General features: G+C 43.5%; 1 protein-coding gene across 1 annotated transcript in view; it reads left to right on the top strand.

Annotated features, from left to right (window-relative positions):
- The window catches only part of LOC120052785 (RING finger protein 24-like), a 56188-nt gene that overhangs the window by 13805 nt on the left and 21231 nt on the right, over window positions 1–21152 (top strand). The window contains exon 2 of the mRNA XM_038999905.1: window positions 15428–15577. Within this exon, the coding sequence (XP_038855833.1) occupies window positions 15435–15577 (143 nt within the window). The 5' untranslated portion in view covers window positions 15428–15434. The remainder of the gene's footprint in view (window positions 1–15427; window positions 15578–21152) is intronic.

A 21152-nucleotide genomic window follows, 5' to 3' on the forward strand; every position in this document is an offset into this window, starting at 1 on the left:
CATACTAGTCCCCGTCCTGGGAACCTCAGGCGATCCACATATTGAATATATTCTAGTACGAACACACCTGATGCAGCTTGTCAACAAGCCATCATCATCAAGCCCTTAACTAGTTGGATCAGGTGTGCAAGCGGTGGAATAGATCAAATGTGGGAAACTGCCCAAGGACATGTTTGAGAAACACTACTTTAACTAGAGAAACAGCTTTCCCTCAGTGCTGGTGTTATTAACGATCTTGTTTCTCCGCACCCAATGCATGTCTGACTGGGACTTCACTGTTGAGTCTGTGACATAGGAAATAGGCACCCTCTTTTGCATGTGTATTTGCGTAGTCAAACTTTTGTTCAGGTCAAGGTTTTGAGATTGGTCACATCCTTCAGTGTTGTCTGACTAGACTAAATTGTAATCAATAAAGCAGACTAGTTTTATTGAAAGCCGGTTTGGCATTAACTAGGCTTTGGCTATTGTATGTTTTGGCATTAGCTAGGCTACGTGTTGTTTAAGTGTTTTGGCCCATCTATTTCCCCTTAAGAAGATTTGTGAACAGTCCTGTGGATTGGCAGCTGGTTGGTGGCTGCTGGGCAATGGCTGAGAGGCACTCCAGAGTGTGTGTGTCTGCAAACACAAGGCATGTCTTACTTCCTATACACTTCTGGATCACATACTGTGGTTTTATGGTGCTTAACCAAATGCATTTAAATTGTTTGAGCATTCGTTTAGACTATTTTGTTGAAACAAATCGGTTCAGTAACCCCATACCTTATAATTGCCAAATGTCCAATTTCAGTATGAAACGTGGTCAAAGATTTCTCTCAAGCCACGTTGGAGGGCTTATTGAAATCAATGTAAGATGGGATCACACAGAGGGCAAAGAATTTATCTTCAAACCAGAACCGGTTTCACTTTCACTGTCCAGCAGGAATCTCCACTGCTGTAACCTTCTGAGGACACCCAGGACAAGCTGGAGAAGGGGAGTAGAAGGTCTAGAAGAGTAAATTACTGTAAGAAAAGCCCTGTGGAAGAACTTCGAGCTGTTTTGGGGCTTGTGGGAAGAGGGTGTTGGTTGTGTCATTTGATACCTCACTTGTTAAAAATTGCAGCACTCAAGGAATCTTAAAAAAAAAACGTCTCTGCTTAACTACAACCTTTTGTATCGTCTACGTCAGAGGGCCTATCGTCGAAATGTGGCTGCTGGTTTTCGTGGAAATGTCAGCATATTAGTTTAGTCTAAATAAATAATTCAAGATGGAATGAACACAGACACTGCAAGCCTTGAAGACTAAAAATATATATTTATTCTTTACAAATGTTAAGAGCCTTGCCAAAGAGAGAGAGCCCTCACCTTATCTAACCTCACAAAGAGCTTAGGCTACATAGCTTCTCAAAGGTTAGCCTTTGAAACAAAGAGCCAACAACCAAAAGCCTTTTTCCCTTGTCTTTGTCTCACCTTAAATCACACTCTCTCAAAACGAGTTGGCTATCAGTTCTCCGCTTCTCACATGGCAGAGTGCGTCGTGTTCTCTCTCGGTCTGCTTCCCCAGTCTATTTTTACGGCTTTATCATCCTCTGTGAGCCTTGTATAAGTCTCCTCTGAGAGAGGCACGACCGACGTGTTGAAATGCGAACTACCCCGCGGCTAACAAAGCAGTGTGGTTACAGTACTGTAAGGACGGACCCGTTTCTTCATAGAACGATGAGAGGGCAAAGCCTTTGTTGTTCCGCCCATTAAAATGCTTTTGGCTGAACTGGCCTTGGCATAGTTAGCGAGAATATACGGCCTATATTGAGCAGATATAGGCTAGTCTGTAAGCACGATCCCATTTCCCTCTCCTCATCAAGCCTGTCTCCAGTCAACTATGAGCTGTGGGTTTGTTGTGTCCTGGCCTGGCTGAGAGGGCCTTCTAGTTTGAAGGGAGGATAGGCTAGACGGGAGGTATTTTTAGATGCTCTAATAGATTTTGGATTGGAACCAGTCAGAGGTGGATGGAGTGTTGAGTAAATCAGAAGAAGTAGGAGCTAGGGAATTTTCAGGTCCTTTTTGTAGTATATTTTAGGTACTTTTCTGTGATGAGATCTGATGACTTTTAGGTGCTTTCCTTTTGAAGGCAGTGGTGTGTCAGCGGTAGATTCTGTAATTTATACAGTCAATAGTCCTGTCTCTCTGACTGTCTGTCAGTTCAATTGGCTTTGTTCTGGCACTGTGTGAGGCAAGTGAAGTGTACTTTGGATTTTTCCCCTCTCAAAGTGGCCTGATTCAGTACAAACAAGGGAAATGTGAATAAAGGTCCACGTTGTGAGGTCCGTTGATCCCTGGAGTGAGTGTGCGTTTATTTGTAGGCATTTGTGTGTTCCAGCCCCACAGAGTAACTGGCTGTAGGCCGTAGTCTCCCTAGCTGTCAGTGCTCATTTGAGAGTAGATGTCTCTCTGTCTCTCTCTGTTTCTGTCTGTCTGTTTGCTCCTTCAGTGAATGACCGTCGCTGTCAGTGCTGAGAGGCACAGGCTCTGGACCGGTATCTCCACTTCCTGGGCTTCTTCGACCTCCTGCAAGGATGTGCTTAGAGACGGAGAGATCCCAGTGATGAAAGAAGAAAAAGTCTTTTTAGAGGGTAGTCAGTGTCAGAATTTAAAAGGGATGAATTAGGACTGCCAATAGTGTATTTGAGTATTTTCTTCTCATTTCTTTGCTCCATTCAATAGCAGAACAACATACAGCCCTGAGTGACACCTGAAACGTGCCTTTGTGGACGACGTCGGTTGTTTACCGCTGTGGGGTAGGGTTACCGGGACGACGGGGTGTACCCGGGACCATCTAGCTAAGCGAATCCTGATACTGTCCATTAGCAGGGGGTCGATGGTCGATAGCCGCCTGCGACACAACGAGGGGAGGAAGGGGTTCTGGGAGGGATTCTATAAATCACTCTGGACGAGATCCCCAAGAGAGACCTTTAAAATCCGCTCTTCCCTGCCCTGTTCCCCAACCCCCTCCTTACCCCATCCCACCCTACTTCAACAGCCGCTAGGCTACTTAGCTGCTACGTTGACATTTACAGTGGCAAGAAAGAGTATGTGAACCCTTTAGAAATACCTGGATTTCTGCATAAATTGGCCATAGAACAGTCGGCTTAAATTAATAACACAAACAATTATACGTTTTTATGTCTTTATTGAACACACTGTGTAAACATTCACAGTGCAGGGTGGTGGGAAAAGTATGAACCCTTGGATTTAATAACTGGTTGACCCTCCTTTGGCAGCAATAACCTCAACCAAACGTTTTCTGTAGTTGCGGATCAGATCTGCAAAACGGTCAGAAGGAATTTTGGACCATTCCTCTTTACAAAACTGTTTCAGTTCAGCAATATTCTTGGGATGTCTGGTGTGAACTGCTCTCTTGAAGTCATGCCACAGCATCTCAATCGGGTTGAGGTCAGGACTCTGACTGGGACACTATTTTCTTCTGTTGAAGCCATTCTGTTGTTGATTTACTTCTGTGTTTTGGGTCGTTGTGCTGTTGCATCACCCAACTTCTGTTGAGCTTCAGTTGGCGGACAGATAGCCTAACAGTCTCCTGAAAAATGTCTTGATAAACTTGGGAATTCATTTTTCCGTCGATGACAGCAAGCTGTCCAAGCCCTGAGGCAGCAAAGCAGCCCCAAACCATGATGCTCCCTCCACCATACTTTACAGTTGGAATGAGGTTCTGATGTTGGTGTGCTGTGCCTTTTTTTCTCCACACCTAGTGTTGTGTGTTCCTTCACAACAATTCCATACAACATCTGTCCACATAATATCTTGCCAGTAGCGCTGTGGAACATCCAGGTGCACTTTTGCAAACTTTAGACGTGCAGCAATGTTTTATTTGGACAGCAGTGACTTCCATGGTGTCCTCCCACGAACACCATTCTTGTTTAGTGTTTTACGTATGTAGACTCGTCAACAGAGATGTTAGCATGTTCCTCAGATTTCTTTAGCTGACACTCCAGGATTCTTCTTAACCTCATTGAGCATTCTGCTCTTGCATCTTTGCATCTTCATCTTTGCAGGACGGCCACTCCTAGGTAGAGTAGCAACAGTGCTGAACTTTCTCCATTTATAGACAATACTGTGGACTGATGAACATCAAGGCTTTTAGAGATACTTTTGTAACCCTTTCCAGCTTTATACAAGTCAACAATTATTAATCTTAGGTCTTCTGAGATCTGTTTTGTTCGAGGCATGGTTCACATCAGGCAATGCTTCTTGTAAATAGCAAACGCAAATTATTATTATTTTTTTTATAGGGCAAGGCAGCTCTAAACAACATCGCCAAATCTCTTCTCATTGATTGGACTCCAGGTTAGCTGACTCCTGACTCCAATTAGCTTTTGGAGAAGTCGTTAGTCTAGGGGTTCACATACTTTTCCCAACCTACACTGAATGTTTAAATTATGTATTCAATATAGACAAGAAAAATACAGTCATTTGTGTTATTAGTTTAAGCACACTGTTTGTCTATTGTCAATTTATGCAGAAATCCAGTTAATTCCAAAGGGTTCACATACTTTTTCTTGCCACTGTAGGCCAAGACCTGCACCCCCCAGATCTTACATCAATTGAATCAAAGCCGTGTCCTGTATGTCCTCTGTGTGTCACCACACATGTGGTGAAAACGTAGCTATTTAATCAACTTTACATCAATCAGAAATCATGCCTAACTGTAATAGGCTAGATTTTGGGGAATGTAGTGGTAAGAAGTCCACCATTTTGAGATGATAGGCGGGGGCCGAGGACAGTTTGTCAGGGACTGAAATGGTCTATTGTATTCAAGTCCTCTTGTAGCTAGCCTGTTAGTCAGTGTAAAAAAAAAAACAGATAGGCTAAGCTTTAATGATCGCAAATCGCCTAATGGTCAATCCATAAAACTCTGGGGAAAAAATCACAGTATACTACCAGGAGCACCAGTCGTAAAAACAAACTGCTCCTCCACACACACCTTCTAGTCTACCTCAGTCATGATAAGTTATAACAGTGCCTTCATAAAGAAATTAGTGATCATATCTGAGTGCTGCTTGGCTGCCATGGCATTGGCACCCACCCAACAACGTTTACACGGTGGGTGTTGCAAAACGACGCGTGGCTCTGCCAGTCCGGACAGAAATAGCCTTTGTCTCAGCAAGCTTGCTCTGGTGTGTGTGTGTGTGTGTGTGTGTGTGTGTGTGTGTGTGTGTGTGTGTGTGTGTGTGTGTGTGTGTGTGTGTGTGTGTGTGTGTGTGTGTGTGTGTGTGTGTGTTTCTCAACATTGTTCGGAGGGAGAGAGTTCCACTGCCGGATCCAGCTAGAGCCACGGCAGAACTAGTCTTAGGGTGAGCCAAGCCCAGTCCAAACAAGACGATAGTGGAGCTAATTGTTATCCATCTGGGCTAAATAAATAAACTCAGCAAAAAAAGAAACATCCCTTTTTCAGGTCGTTAACCTCTCTGGGCCAATAGCCAGGGAAAATACAGAGCGCCATATTCAACTAAAATGATATAAAAATCAAACTTTCATTAAATCACACATGTAAGATACCAAATTAAAGCTACACTCGTTGTGAATCCAGCCAACATGTCAGATTTCAAAAAGGCTTTTCGGCGAAAGCATAAGATGCTATTATCTGATGATAGCACAACAGTAAACAAATAGAGTAGCATATTTCAACACTGCAGGCATGACACAAAACGCAGAAATAAAAATATAATTCATGCCTTGTCCCATAAACATCACAAATGGTCCTTTTGTTCGATTAATTCCATCGATATATATCCAAAATGTCAATTTATTTTGCGCGTTTCATCCAGAAAAACACAGCTTCCATCTTGCGCAACGTCACTACAAAATATATCAAAAGTTACATGTAAACTTTACCAAAACATTTCAAACTACTTTTGTAATACAACGTTAGGTATTTTTAAACGTTAATAATCGATCAATTTGAAGACGGGATGATCTGTGTTCAATAAAAAAAGAAAACAAACTGACGCAACTTTTTTGGTAATGTGCCTCTCTGAAACAATTTACTTCGTGACCCTCATTTACGATGGCCGTACTTCTTCATTACACAAAGGAATAACCTCAACCAATTTCCAAAGACTGGTGACATCCAGTGGAAGCGGTAGGAACTGCAAACAAGTCCCTTAGAAATCTGGTGTCCCAATGAAAACTCATTGAAAAGAGTGACCTCAAAAATTAAAATTCTGAATGGTTTGTCCTCGGGGTTTTGCCTGCTACATAAGTTCTGTTTTGCTCACAGACATGATTCAAACAGTTTTAGAAACTTCAGAGTGTTTTCTATCCAAATCTACTAATAATATGCATATCTTATATTCTGGGGATGAGTAGAAGGAAGTTGAAATTGGGCACGCTATTTATCCAAAAGTGAAAATGCTGCCCCCTACCCCGAAGAAGTTGACACTAACAGCTTACAGATGGTAGGCAATTAAGGTCACAGTTATAGAAACTTAGGACACTAAAGAAGCCTTTCTACTGACTGAAAAACACCAAAAGAAAGATGCCCAGGGTCCCTGCTCATCTGCGTGAACGTGCCATAGGCATGCTGCAAGGGGGCATGAGGACTCCAGATGTGTCCAGGGCAATAAATTGCATTGTCCGTACTGTGAGACGCCTAAGACAGCGCTACAGGGAGACGGGACGGACAGCTGATCGTCCTCGCAGTGGCAGACCACGTGTAACAACACCTGCACATCTGAACATCACACCTGCGAGACAGGTACGGGATGGCAACAACAACTGCCCGAGTTACACCAGGAACGCACAATCCCTCCATCAGTGCTCAGACTCTGCAATAGGCTGAGAGAGGCTGGACTGAGGTCTTGTAGGGCTGTTGTAAGACAGGTCCTCACCAGACATCACTGGCACCAACCCACCGTCGCTGGACCAGAAAAAACTGTAGAAAGTGCTCTTCACTGACGAGTCCCGGTTTTGTCTCACCAGGGGTGATGGTCGGATTCGCGTTTATCATCGAAGGAATGAGCGTTACCCTGAGGCCTGTACTCTGGAGTGGGATCGAGTTGGAGGTAGAGGGTGGCATGGGGAGGTGTGTCACAGCATCAATGGACTGAGCTTGTTGTCATTGCAGGCGATCTCAACGCTGTGCATTACAGGGAAGACATCCTCCTCCCTCATGTAGTACCCTTCCCGCAGGCTCATCCTGACATGGCCCTCCAGCATGACAATGCCACCAGCCGAGCAGTTGCCGTACCAGGCAGTGATGCAACCAGTCAGGATGCTCTCGATGTTGCAGCTGTAGAACCTTTTGAGGATTTGAGGACCCATGCCAAATCATTTTAGTTTCCTGAGGGGGAATAGGCTTTGTCGTACCCTCTTCATGACTGTCTTGGTGTGTTTGGACCATTCTAGTTTGTTGGTGATGTGGACCCCAAGGAACTTGAAGCTCTCAACCTGCTCCACTACAGCCCCGTCAATGAGAATGGGGGCGTGCTCGGTATTCCTTTTCCTGTAGTCCACAATCATCTTCTTTGTCTTTATTATGTTGAGGGATAGGTTGTTATTCTGGCACCACCCGGCCATGTCGCTGACCTCCTCCCTATAGGCTGTCGGTAATCAGGCCTAACACTGTTGTGTCGTCTGCAAACCTAATGATGGTGTTGGAGTCGTGCCTGGCCACACAGTCGTGGGTGAACAGGGAGTACACAAGGGGACTGAGAACACACCCCTGAGGGACTCCAGTGTTGAGGATCAGCGTGGCGGATGTGTTGCTACCTACCCTCACCACCTGGGAGCGGCCCTTCAGGAAGTCAAGGATCCAGTTGCAGAGAGAGATGTTTGGTCCCAGGATCCTTAGCTTAGTGATGAGCTTTGAGGTCACTGTGGTGTTGAACGCTGAGCTGTAGTCAATGAATAGCATTCTCACGTAGGTGTTCCTTTTGTCCAGGTGGGAAAGGGCAGTGTGGAGTGCAATAGAGATTGCATCATCTGTGGATCTGTTTGGGCGTTAGGCAAATTGGAGTGGGTCTAAGGTTTCTGGGATAATGGTGTTAATGTGAGCCATTACCAGCCTTTCAAAGCACTTCATGGCTACGGACGTGAGTGCTATGGGTCTTTAGTCATTTAGGCAGGTTACCTTAGTGTTCTTGGGCACAGGGACTATGGTGGTCTGCTTGAAACATGTTGGTATTACAGACTCAATCAGGGACATGTTGAAAATGTCAGTGAAGACGCCTGCCAGTTGGTCAGTACATGCCCGGAGCACACGTCCTTTTAATCAGTCTGGCCCCGCGGCCTTGTGAATGTTGTTTAAAGGTCTTCCTCACGTCGGCTACGGAGAGCGTGATCACACAGTCGTCCGGAACAGCTGATGCTCTCATGCATGCCTCGGTGTTGCTTGCCTCGAAGCGAGCATAGAAGTGATTTAGCTTGTCTGGTAGGCTCGTGTCACTGGGCAGCTCGCGGCTGTGCTTCCCATTGTAGTATGTAATAGTTTGCAGGCCCTGCCACATAAGACGAGCGTCAGAGCCGGTGTAGTACGATTCAATCTTAGTCCTGTATTGGCGCTTTGCCTGTTTGATGGTTCGTCGGAGGGCATAGCATGTTTCTTATAAGCTTCTGGGTTAGAGTCCCGCACCTTTAATGCGGTGGCTCTACCCTTTAGCTCAGTGTGAGCGTTACCTGTAATCCATGGCTTCTGGTAGGATATGTACGTACAGTCACTGTGGGGACGACGTCCTCGATGCACTTATTGATGAAGCCAGTGACTAATGTGGTGTACTCCTCAATGCCATCGGAAGAATCCCGGAACATATTCCAGTCTGTGCTAGCAAAACAGTCCTGTAGTTTAGCATCTGCTTCATCTGACCACTTTTTTTTTATAGACCGAGTCACTGGTGCTTCCTGCTTTAATTTTTGCTTGTAAGGAATCAAGAGGATAGAATTGTGGTCAGATTTGCCAAATGGAGGGCGAGGGAGAGCTTTGTATGCGTCTCTGTGTGTGAAGTGCAAGTGATCTAGAATGGTTTTCCCTCTGGTTGTGCATTTAACATGCTGATAGAAATTTTGATAAAACTGATTTAGGTTTCCCTGCATTAAAGTCCTGGCCGCTAGGAGCGTCGCCTATGGGTGAGCGGTTTCCTGTTTGCTTATTTCCTTATACAGCTGACTGTGGTCTTAGTGCAGGAATCCGTCTGTGGTGGTAAATAAACAGCCACGACAAATATAGATAAACTCTCTTGGCAAATAGTGTGGTCTACAGCTGTTCATGAGATACTCTACTTCAGATGAGCAAAATCTAGAGACTTCCTTAGATTTTGTGCACCAGCTGTTTACAAATATGCACGATCTAACCCCCCCCCCCCTCGTCTTACTGGAGTGTGCTGTTCTATCTAGCCAGTGCAGTGTATATCCATGTTGGCAAGTAATACTGACGGTAAAGGCAGATTTCCCACTCGCCTTCGGCATATCCTTACGAGGCACCCCGCTCTGTGTCCTCTGTACCTGCGTCTCTTTCTCCTGCCAATGACGGGGATTTTGGCCTTGTCGGGTGTCTGAAGTTCATCCTGTGCGTCCTGCTTGTTGAAGTAAAAAATCTTTGTCTAATCCGAGGTGAGTGATCGCTGTCCTGATATTCCGAAGCTCTTTTTTTGCCGTAAGATACAGTGGCAGAAACATTATGTACAAAATAAGTTACAAATAACGCGAGAAAAAAACACACAATAGCACAATTGGTTAGGCGCCCGTAAAACTGCTGCCATTTCTTCTGGCGCCATTTTATCATTGCCTTCTCTTCCCTAACAGTTGAAACTCAACTCAAATATTGAAAAACAACCTAGCTTGTGAACAAAACAAGGTAAATAGCCAAGAATAACAAGGACAGAGTCTCACTTCAGTAGACTTTAGTTTCAAGTAAATTAGACCTGGTAGATTATATATATCTTTTTTTATCTACCTGCTGGACCAAAAAGTTAATTTTAGGCCCTGGTCTGAACATATGGGTTTCATGTTACCCCAGAGTTTGTGTGTGTGTGTGTGTGTTTGCTTCTGGAATGTGTATGTCAAAGGGCCATGTGGAACCAGTGTGTTTTGGAGCCCAGCTAAGTGGCGATAACCAGGCTTTCCAGTCGTGGCCTCGTTTTGATAGAAAGATTGTGAGGTTGGCGTGGAGCCACTACATACTGGCAGAGCAGGGGGGCAGATTTGAGCCCAACTGAGAGGGCAGCAGTGTTTATGACCGCATACCAGCCTAGCGGCTAAGCTAGGGAGACTGAGGGTGTTAAATTGTGATGGTGTTATTACTACCATTCGTGGTCGCAGTGTGTGGGACGAGGGGAATAGGAAAATTAACAAAGGCTGAGCCTCTTCCCAGCGCTGCCGTTCTCAGAGTTATAGATTTCAAGTTTGGGTTCCGCTCAACACTATGAAGGCACCACGCGGGTGAGTGTGTGTGGGTTAATGAGTGTGTGTCCTCTGGAAGTAAACGGTGTGTGCGGAAGACAGGGTTTATGGTTTATTATGTCTGTTGGCTTGGCTGTATAGGGAGGAGTAACTGTAAACTCTGTGTGTGTGTGTAGAGTTGGGCTGTATCCAGTTTTCTACCTTCTTACTGTGTCTGTGCCATCCCAGGATATACATTATTACCGGTAGTGCACACAAGGGCCCCTTTTTTCCCAAATGTAAATAAAGCCCCAAAAATGTTATTTACCAGAATGCTAACATGTACTAAGGAATCCCCATAGGGGATGCTAGGTAAACGCTAACGAGCGCATGCAAACATTTCTTACTAGGACAACTCATAAAGTAATGCAAGTATCACAAAACACAGTTTGCAGCACACACAAAACCAAATTTAGACCGCAGGGATCTTCATCCAGGAGGCGATTGTCTCTGTTGCTGTCACCAAGAAGCTTGATCTTGCAAGCTAACGTTAGCCATTTAGCAAAACCCAGCTGGAGTGAGTTAATTTGGCGCATCTTAGATAGTTAACTTGATAGTTATACAATATATCAGTTTTGAATTTCATACAAGTGTAACTTGTTCACCTCACTTAAGTTGCGCTGCAGGAGTGACTTACCTCAAGAAGCTCCCATTTTGCTTGTTGTGCATCTTTGTAAACAAACACACTTGACTGGCTTAAACAGCTGTTTTGGGAAACTAGTACCGGTAAGCTTCATAATGAAAAATGATCTAACAGGCGAACTGATGAACACGATCTGCTTTGTCTATTTCCTAGTGCAGAGGTTGACTGCAGGTATTTATTTAAAATGTAGAAATATTCAGATTTATTGGAAAATCCATACAGAGGATTTTTCTAAATTCCCGGGATACGGCAAATATGGTATACCACCTAACCCTAGCATGTGTGTTTTTGTTTCTCTTTTCCTCCTTTCATTCTTAGGCATGTCTCTCTGTGGAGAATGGGAATTTTCCGTTGTGGACCACACAAACACATACTCACTCAGGAATTGTATTTTCTTCAGTAGTAGTAGGGTGTGTGTGGACACATTATACTATACTTGTTAGTACCAAAAGTCCTCACAAGAATAGTAAACCAACTAAAATTGAGGACATTTTGCCGGGCCTCACTACTTTAGGGTTAGTGGTTAGGTTTAGGGTTAGGGAAAATAGGATTTTGAATGGGCATAAATTGTTGGTCCCTAAAATGTGTGTGTGTAAAAATATTATGTCTATGGTGTATGTAAGCACCTGAGCTGAGACTGGGCATCTACCACCACACTATCAGATTAGAGCAGCAATGTATGTTAAAAAAAACTTATCTGAAATTACCATCACTCACTAATTAACTTGTCATTTTTGCAAATTAAAAGTGTTTGAGCTAGTCATTTATTTATCTTATACATGTAGCTATGACATAACCAATTAATATATAGCACAACTTTGGAATTCACCCCAACTTTTTGGGTGACCTGACTAAATTGAATACTTCACCAAAAGTATGTGCTTTGTCCACGGGGGAAATGTCATGCTGAAACAGGAAAGGGCCTTACCCAAACTATTGCCACAATGTTGGAAGCACAGAACTGTCTAAAATGTCATTGTATGCAGTAGTGTTAAGACTTCCCTTCACTAGAACTAAGGGGCCTAGCCCGAACCATGAAAAACAGCCCCAGACCATTATTCCTCTACCAAACTTTACAGTTGGCCGTATGCATTCAGGCAGATGGCGTTCTCCTGGCATCCGCCAAACCCAGATTCGTCTGTCGGACTCAGGGATGCAAACTAGTCACCTTTCGCCAAAATAGGTGACCTACGTGATTTGTGTAGGGAGGGAGGGGGTGGGGGGCTTTTGAAGCGTGTTTGGAGCAATACTGGCTGTATCCAAGGCTCAACCGCAGAATGCAGCACGCGACTGAAGAGAGAAGAGAACCAATTTGCTAGTTACAACATCTGCTCTGGAAAGACAGCAGAGAGTAGAAAGGCAGTTTGCCATTTACAGCAGCGCGTCCCCTGAATAACAACGAAGAGGTAGGTCTCCTGACCAATGAGACGGGGGTGAGAAGGTGATGAAGCGTTCTGCATGAGCTGTAACTGAAAACTGGCATTTGGAAAGTTTGAGGTGAGAGATAAAGTGCGGTGAAACAAGTATTGTTAGCATTTTAAGAAACGTTATCTTGCTAGCTGGATCAAATTATCCGTTAGCCAGAGAAACCTATAGAGGTGAAAGAAACACCACACACTTTCCCTCTTTCTCACTTTTTAAATACATTGGATACAAATGAGTATGCCAGGTGTACTCTGCCTGAAAGAGCGAAATTATGCCAATAAAGGGTCTCATGCTCTGCTGCTGGCACATTGTAGAACAGATGTCCGCAGGCAGAAAGTGTACAATGAAATAACCTGCAGAGTAGCCCAAATATATTGCTTTTGTTGTGTTGAGCTCGACAGTAACACTTTTGTGTGAGTGAGGGGGGATTATTACATTTTTGACTCAGTGAACATTGTTTTTGCACACATGTAGCCTTGTGCACTTGATCGATGTCTGCTACAGTGGCCACTATAATAGAGCAAAAATAGAATGCCTGTTTGTTTCATTCTATTTCTACTTTAAAAGGTTTTTTCCCCAAGTGCAATATTTAGATGTGTGTGGTCACAAGCGTTCTATTATAAAGGCTGCCCTGGTTAACTGCAATATTAGTGTATTGTTTTTTTTTTCAAGACTTGAGTGTCAATTGCAGTAAAGTCTAGGCAACAAATAACATTGGATTGCTTGCTTTACATTTTTTAGCTGTGAGTTAGGTTCACATTAAGCACTTTTTATTTTACACACACACAATTCTTTGTTGTTTAGTTAGTTAAAACCTGCATTTCCCCCTAGCAGGGTGCAACAAAATAAAGTGTCCCTCACCAATGGGCCCTCACCAATTTGGGCCCTCACCAATTTGCATCCCTGCAGACTGCCAGATGGTGAAGTGTGATTCATCATTCCAGAGAACGCTTTTCCACTGCTCCAATGGCGGCGAGCTTTACACCACTCCAGCCGACGCTTGGCACTGTGCATGGTGATTTTAGGCTTGTGTGCGGCTGCTCGGCCATGGAGACCCATTTCATGAAGCCCCCGACGAACAGTTCTTGTTCTGACATTGCTTCCAGAGGCAGTTTGGAACTCGGTAGTGCGTGTTGCAACCAAGGACAGACGACTTCAGCACTCGCCGGTCCTTTTCTGCACGCTTGTGTGGCCTACAACTTCGCAGCTGAGCCGTTGTTGCTCCACTTCACAATAACAGCACGTACAGTTGACCAGGTCAGAAATTTTACGAACTGACCTGTTGGAAAGGTGACGGTGTACTGTTGAAAGTCACTGAGCTCTTCAGTAAGGCCATTCTACTGCCAATGTTTGTCTATGGCTGTGTGCTTGATTTTATACACCTGTCAGCAACGGGTGTGGCTGAAAATAGAGGAGTCCACTAATTTGAAAGGGTGTCCACATACTTTGTGTATAGATAGATCTATAACTCACATTTATACACTGTCATTCACATGGAAAGCATGTCTAAGTAGCAGTATGTGCGCTATTTTTTATGCTTTCCGTGTTTATTTTATTTTGCGTCTTTTACTTTCGAATTTGTACACTAGCTTCAAACCACTGAAAATACAATATTTTTGGTTACTGAAAATATATTTCAGTGATTTAGATGGTACAATGATTCTCTACACCCCTCAAACTTTTATGGACCAAGTGGCGCAGCGGTCTATGGCACTGCATTGCAGTGCTAGAGGCGTCACTCTGTCCCTAAGAGTTTGAGGGGTGTAGAGAATCATTGTACCATCCAAATCGCTGTGAAATCTCTTTTGTCTGGCGCAGCGGTCTAAGGCACTGCATCGCTGTGCTAGAGGCGTCACCACAGACCCAGGTTTGATCCCAGGCTGTATCACAACCGGCCGTGATTGGGAGCCCCATAGGGCGGTGCACAATTGGCTCAGCGTCGTCCGGGTTAGGGTTTGGCCGGGGTAGGCAGTCATTGTAAATAAGAATTTGTTCTTAACTGACTTGCCTAGTTTAAATCAGGCCCTGATTTTAGAGGGGAACAATGAAAAAATGCAGTGGATCTAGCTTCGAGGTCCAGAATTGTATTTATTTATTTATTATTTAAACTTTATTTGACCTGGGACACTAGGTGGGTGCAATTATTCATCAGGTAGAACAGAAAACCAGCAGGCTCCGGACCTCGTAGGATTAGAGACAAATACCCCTGCTCTACACTTTTGTATTGTTACGTAAACTGAAATTAGGTGAACTAATCGAATTTTAGCAACCAGGAAATGGTGTTGCACCTTTAAAATCGAGTGGTTTTGACCATTTTTGGAGATTTTTACAGCGTGAGCTTTTCTTCTCATCCCACTTCAACACGCAGTGCTATTATGAAATTATCAACTTTACCCTACCCTTTATAACAATCACCATATATACTGATTGTTTAAAGCAAAACTACCAAAACTATTGCTGATGGTGATCTTGAACAATAACATCTAATGTAAGCCACGATCAGCAGGTATAGCCAGATGAGAGTTGTCTCCGGTAGCTTCATTTTATTCAGGTAAAACACAATTTTCAACAGCGCATTTGTTAACAATAACCTAGGAAATTACATTGATTGTCACTGTACTAATAAAGACTAATATTGCTCAAGCCATTTTACAAGCATTCGAATGCTGAAGGTGCCGCAGTGATGTGCAAGATCAGGAATAGGCCTACCTCAGTGACATTACGCAACTAACAAATGTATATGATCACGGTGGCCTGTTCTCATCAATTCACCCTACCTATTGTCATTATGTGGCAGGCTGGAAGCCTTATCAAAGATTTCTGCTGGCTATGAGAAATTGTCCAGTACTCTCTCAGCCCAATAGTCACATACAGTCCTGTAGTCAATCTATCACTTTATCACATCCCCTAATCCGTCTCTCTCTCTCTCGTTGCAGGATATCCATGAGCTCCGATTTCCAGCACTACAGTTTCAGGATGCCTAATATCGGGTTTCAGAACCTTCCTCTCAACATCTACATTGTGGTGTTTGGGACCGCCATCTTTGTCTTCATCCTCAGCCTTCTCTTCTGTTGCTACTTGATAAGGTATGATCAACACTGATGCGTCCTAGTTGACATAGGCTAGTTTCTATAGTCTCCTTTTGAAAATCTTGATTTGTGTTTAGGTTTCCTTGCACCGGTGCCAGACAGTGTAGATTCTGTGTTATGACATTTGTTTGTGACCCCATATTTGACATCAATAGAGCCTCACTCCAATGTTTACGGTGGCCATTTTTTTATGTTAGCACACTTAAGTGCAATAAACCACAGATTCTTAAAAGCTGATTGAAGTTGGCTAAATCCATTTCTTCGAGAATGACTTGCCATATCCAATTATGAGTCAGCTGTGTTTTTAATCTCAACCTGTGGTCAAAAAATTACTTTGTTTTTCCCATATGAGATGCAGCATTTTCACTGTAACCTCATTGGTTATTGATATAGCCACACCAATGGATTAGATCCAGACTGCGAGTGAATTCAGTCATACACATTTCTAAAAAGGCCTTGCTCGGGTGTCATTACTCTGCCAGTACTTTGGCACCGGTCTTATGTTGGATGCCATTCGAGCGTCGTACTCAAGGCCCCCCCCCCCCCTATTTCGCCTCCCAGGATGGTATGTCCCACCATGTGATGGTCTGCTCTGTTTACAACAACACTGTGCGTCCCAAATGGCACCCTATTCCCTATATAGTACACTACTTTTGACCAAAGCCCTATCGGCACTGGTCAAAAATAGCACACCATATAGGGGATTGGGAGTCATTTGGGACGCAGCACAGGCTTTTCATCATTCACACTAGTTGACTTTGAAGACCTGAGCTGCTTTGCGCACAGGTAGAAACACAGAGGGTTAGCCAAGACATGCAACATTTAGGCTACTTTAACACGAGCAAAGGTGCCCATGATATAGGAGTTGCTAAACTGTGTTGCCAGCCTGCTATCATCAGATGTGATGATGAGACTAGAATTTGTGCATTTTCAGGCTCCCAGCATGCAACACACAGCGGGGGTACCAGGTAATCTGGTAGTCCATCAGCTGCACATAAAAAAATTACTTGTATCCACAGCAAATAAGGCTGGAATTGTCTGAAGTGTAAGCTCTGTTACCTAATGTGTTCAGGCTACAGGGTTTTGAACTCAAACTATGACCTAGCCTAACCTTTGCGGCTCCAAACAAAGCTACCAAGGCTTTACAACCAACCAACGAGATGTAATGCACTAATGAACTGCAGCAGTGTTTTCAAAGTAGTTGAGAGCACAGATGGACAGAAAAGCGCCAGGTCTGTCTTACTCTTAATGAAATGGCTTAAGTAACTGAAGCGAGTCCAATTATTAGCCAAAAGTAAATGTATGTTATCCAAGACAAGTCAATCATATTTGCTGTCATTAGGCCTAAAAAACTCCTTTCTTGGTGGTCTGGATTTAATGAAACATTGGCATATTGGGTCTAAATTCAATTTGGGTTGTTTTAATTTCCTTTTGTTGTGTTTTATCATGTTCTTCTCAAATTAACCGTTTTTCATAAAGGCTTATAAAAAAAGGTTCAACAGCACAGTTTGGAGAAGGAATCGCTGACTTGATCATCTGAACTGGGGGGAAAAATCCCACCAGAAAAATAATATCCAGACTTGTTCTCCCCTGCTGAAACATTTGATAGAAACATCTATTAAAAGCTGCTTAGCTGCATAATCACTACCACTACAACTCCCAACCTTGAAGAGGCTTGTGTCGTCCCCTCATGTTAAGTCCTTAGGCATCCTCTCTTCTCTTAGCTGGAAATGCAAGGGCATCTGTGTAGATGTTGCTATACATCCAGCACAGTTTCGCTATATAGTGCACTACTTTTGACCAGGGTCGATAGGGCTCTTAGCTCTGAGTGGTTAACCAACGCTCAACATGGCTGAACCTTGAACAACGAAATTAGTATTATCTCCTTAAAGAATGGCCCCTTCAATACGTTTGAAGTCCCAGACCTGGCTGTATTATATTGCTTTGCGGAGATCTTATTGGCCCGCCACTCTAGCCCCCTCTGGTCCAATCACGATAGTCCTGAGCACTGTTGCCATGGTGGACAACCATGGCAGTGGCCAATGACATTGGAACTCTGTAGCATTTCTTACCTAAAGTAGCGAGAAGCAGCATGTCTCAACCCAAATTCACCCTGCCCTTTACCTAACCCGGCGGGGCGAGATGGTAAGTGTGTTTCTGCTTTTGTTTTGCCCCTCCCTCCTCAAGACAAACTATGAAATTGATGCAGTGTCACTATACACTTCTGTGAGGAAAAAGAAAAGGGGGAAAAAAGGTGGTCGGATTACCAAGTAATTTATCGAAAAACGTTGTCCCAAATGGCACCCTATTCCCTATAGTGCACTACATTTGAGCAAGCAGAGCCCTATGGGCCCTAGTCAAAAGTAATGCTCTGTGTAGGGAATAGGGTGCCATTTGGAACTTTTTTTACTCTGAAAGGCTTCTAAAGATGCAGTCTCCCTTTCTAACACGTGGCCCTCATGGTTCCCTAAACAACCCACCAACCACAAAACCACAAGGCCTCACTGGATAGGCTACACTTCCCATGTATATTAACACAGAATCAGTTTGATTTTCCTTGACCCAGTTTCATTGCCTTTAGAGACCGATGGACGAAACACTGAGCCCTGTCTTAACTTTAGCCCCCTTCACACCACACCGAGGCTCCAGTGTGGCGTTTCCCCCAGATACAGATCTGGGATCAGCTTCCCCCAATCCTAACCTTAACCATTAGTGGGGAAAATGCAAAACTACCCATAGATGCTCTTCTTGGGTCAACTTGACCCTACTCCTCACAGCCAGTCAACAGATGATCCTCTAAAAGCTGGACAAATACGGGAAAGGAGAGGGGAACGAGGCCAGTCGGGCTCTGGAGAGGATGTGTGAATGCTCGCTTTCCCGGTGTGGCCCAAGCAAACACGGCCCGGACAGCTTGACGTGAGGCTGAACGTCACAGGTAGACTCGACTCCCTCCTCTCGGTCAGTCCCAAAGTCCACACACATACGTGAAATAAGCCTGTGGCTGGCGAACACACCATACATATACACACACATACACGTTGAGGAGTGTTTATGTTGCCCAGTTCTGTTTTAGAAGTCAGTGACATTATTTTAGTGTAGGAGTCCATGGAAAGATCACATCCCTAAGCACCACGTGGCCCTTCTGTGGTCTCCTGTACTAAATGTTACTGAAACTTGAATCTATCCCCCTCACTACCATGCTAACAGTGCCACTCATCAAATCAGCCCCTGCCCCTCACCTTTGAAAATCCCCTGACCCCTCACCTTTGACCCCTTGCCCAATGGGAGTCTCTGCACCTTTACCCGCTGCTCTCTTTCAGAAGGTGTCAGTCTCTCTCCTAGAACTGTGCTGCTGTGTGTTACAGATCCCTCAGCCTCTCGCTCTGCTCCGAGAGGTTAAGGTTACTAGTAACGGAGGTAAATCTTCAACACATATGTCTCTCAATCGCTTTCTCTTTTTCTCCCTTTTTTTTAAATACACTGAGTGTACAAAATATTAGGAACACGTTTCTAATATTGAGTTGCACCCCCTTTTGCCCTCAGAACAGCCTCAATTCGTTGGGGCATGGACTACAAGGTGTCAAGCGTTCCACAGGGATGCTGGCCCTTGTTGACTCCAATGCTTCCTTAAGTTGTGTCAAGTTGGCTGGATGTCCTTTGGGCAGTGGACCAGTCTTGATAGACACGGGAAACTGTTGAGCGTGAAAAACCCAGCAGTGGTGCAGTTCTTCCCGATGCGCCTGGCACCTACTACCATACGCTGTTCAAACGCACTTAAATCTTTTGTTTTGCCCATTCACCTTCGAATGGCACACACACAATCCATGTCTCAAGGCTTAAAATTCCTTCTTTTAAGGAATTTTAAAAGTGTCTTCTCCCCTTCATCTACACTGATTTTGAAGTGGATTTAACAGGTGACATCCGTAAGGGATAATAGCTTTAACCTGGATTCAGTCTGTCATGGAAAGAGCAGGTGTTCCTAATGTTTTGTGAACTTTGTGTATATTTATCCCTCCTACTACTGTCTTTCGATTCTGTTTTTCATTCAACATGTTTTATTTTTTGCCTTTTTAATTTGTGCTGAAGTGAGTGGTTGGTGTATGACAATACAAACCGACCACTGGCGATATCTATGATCGTCCTTTTAACTTCAGGTGATGGGAAAATGTCTGAACAGAGTTACCAAAATAGTTATTTGCTTATAAATGTCTGTTAATATCCAAGCTAGCTTAATGTTAATGCTAGAGTTCGACCGATTTTGATTTTTCAACACCGATACCGATTATTGGAGGACCAAAAAAAGCCGATACCGATTAATCAGCCGATTTAAAACTTCTTTTTTTATATATATATATATATTTTTTTTACAATTATTTATTTGTAATAATGACAATTACAACAATACTGAATGAACACTTATTTTAACTTAATATAATACGTCAATAAAATCAATTTAGCCTCAAATAAATAATGAAACATGTTCAATTTGGTTTAAATAATGCAAAAACAAAGTGTTGGAGAAGAAAGTAAAAGTGCAATATGTGCCATGTAAGAAAGTTAACGTTTAAGTTCCTTGCTCAGAACATGAGAACATATGAAAGCTGGTGGTTCCTTTTAACATGAGTCTTCAATATTCCCAGGTAAGAAGTTTTAGGTTGTAGTTATTATAGGAATTATAGGACTATTTCTCTCTATACCATTTGTATTTCATATACCTTTGACTATTGGATGTTCTTATAGGCACTTTAGTATTGCCAGTGTAACAACCATGTGTAGTTAACTAGTGATTATGATTGATTGATCGTTTTTTTTATAAGATAAGTTTAATGCTAGCTAGCAACTTACCTTGGCTTCTTACTGCATTCGCGTAACAGGCAGGCTCCTCGTGGAGTCCAAAAATACCGATTTCCGATTGTTATGAAAACTTGAAATCGGTCCTAATTAATCGGCCATTCCGATTAATCAGTCGACCTCTAGTTAATGCACTACGTGTATTAACTGTTCATAGTAAAAATGTTCACAGGGTGGTATATACTCACCGTTTTCATAATATTTGTGGATCTATTTCAATTTTGTGCTTTCTCATGGCTGACTTTCTTCAAGCTATAGTTAGGTGTCATTTTCCAATCACAACACTTTTCAAAGGGTTATTTATCTTAAGAATATGGACTTCCCTATGCTTGGCTGCCTCTCTCTTGAGTTGACCTTAATACTCCTCTCCCATTTTTTGTTAACATTGTCATGCCCTCTTAAAAGGCCTTAGCTTCCCCACTAAAGATGAAGGTTAATGTGCCCAGTTGTTTCCTTTCCTTGTAATCTATCCCCTTGAACACTGATCTAAGGACTTTAAAGGTGAAAGGGCTGGATAGTGTTCTGATATTTTACTATCACCCATCATTGCTTGTGAAGGTCAAGGGAAGAAAATCAAGAAAGGAAGTTTAGTTTTAATGGGATGTACTGTAGTAAAGTAAAGCTCCCATTTTCTCCGACGCAAATGATTAATCTGTCTCTCCTTCTAGCCTAGTCAGCGTTAACGAAGGCCACTACGGTAAAGTCAAGACAGGAGCTCTGG

The sequence above is a fragment of the Salvelinus namaycush genome, chromosome 8, assembly GCF_016432855.1.
Source record: "Salvelinus namaycush isolate Seneca chromosome 8, SaNama_1.0, whole genome shotgun sequence".
Lineage (NCBI taxonomy): Eukaryota > Metazoa > Chordata > Actinopteri > Salmoniformes > Salmonidae > Salvelinus > Salvelinus namaycush.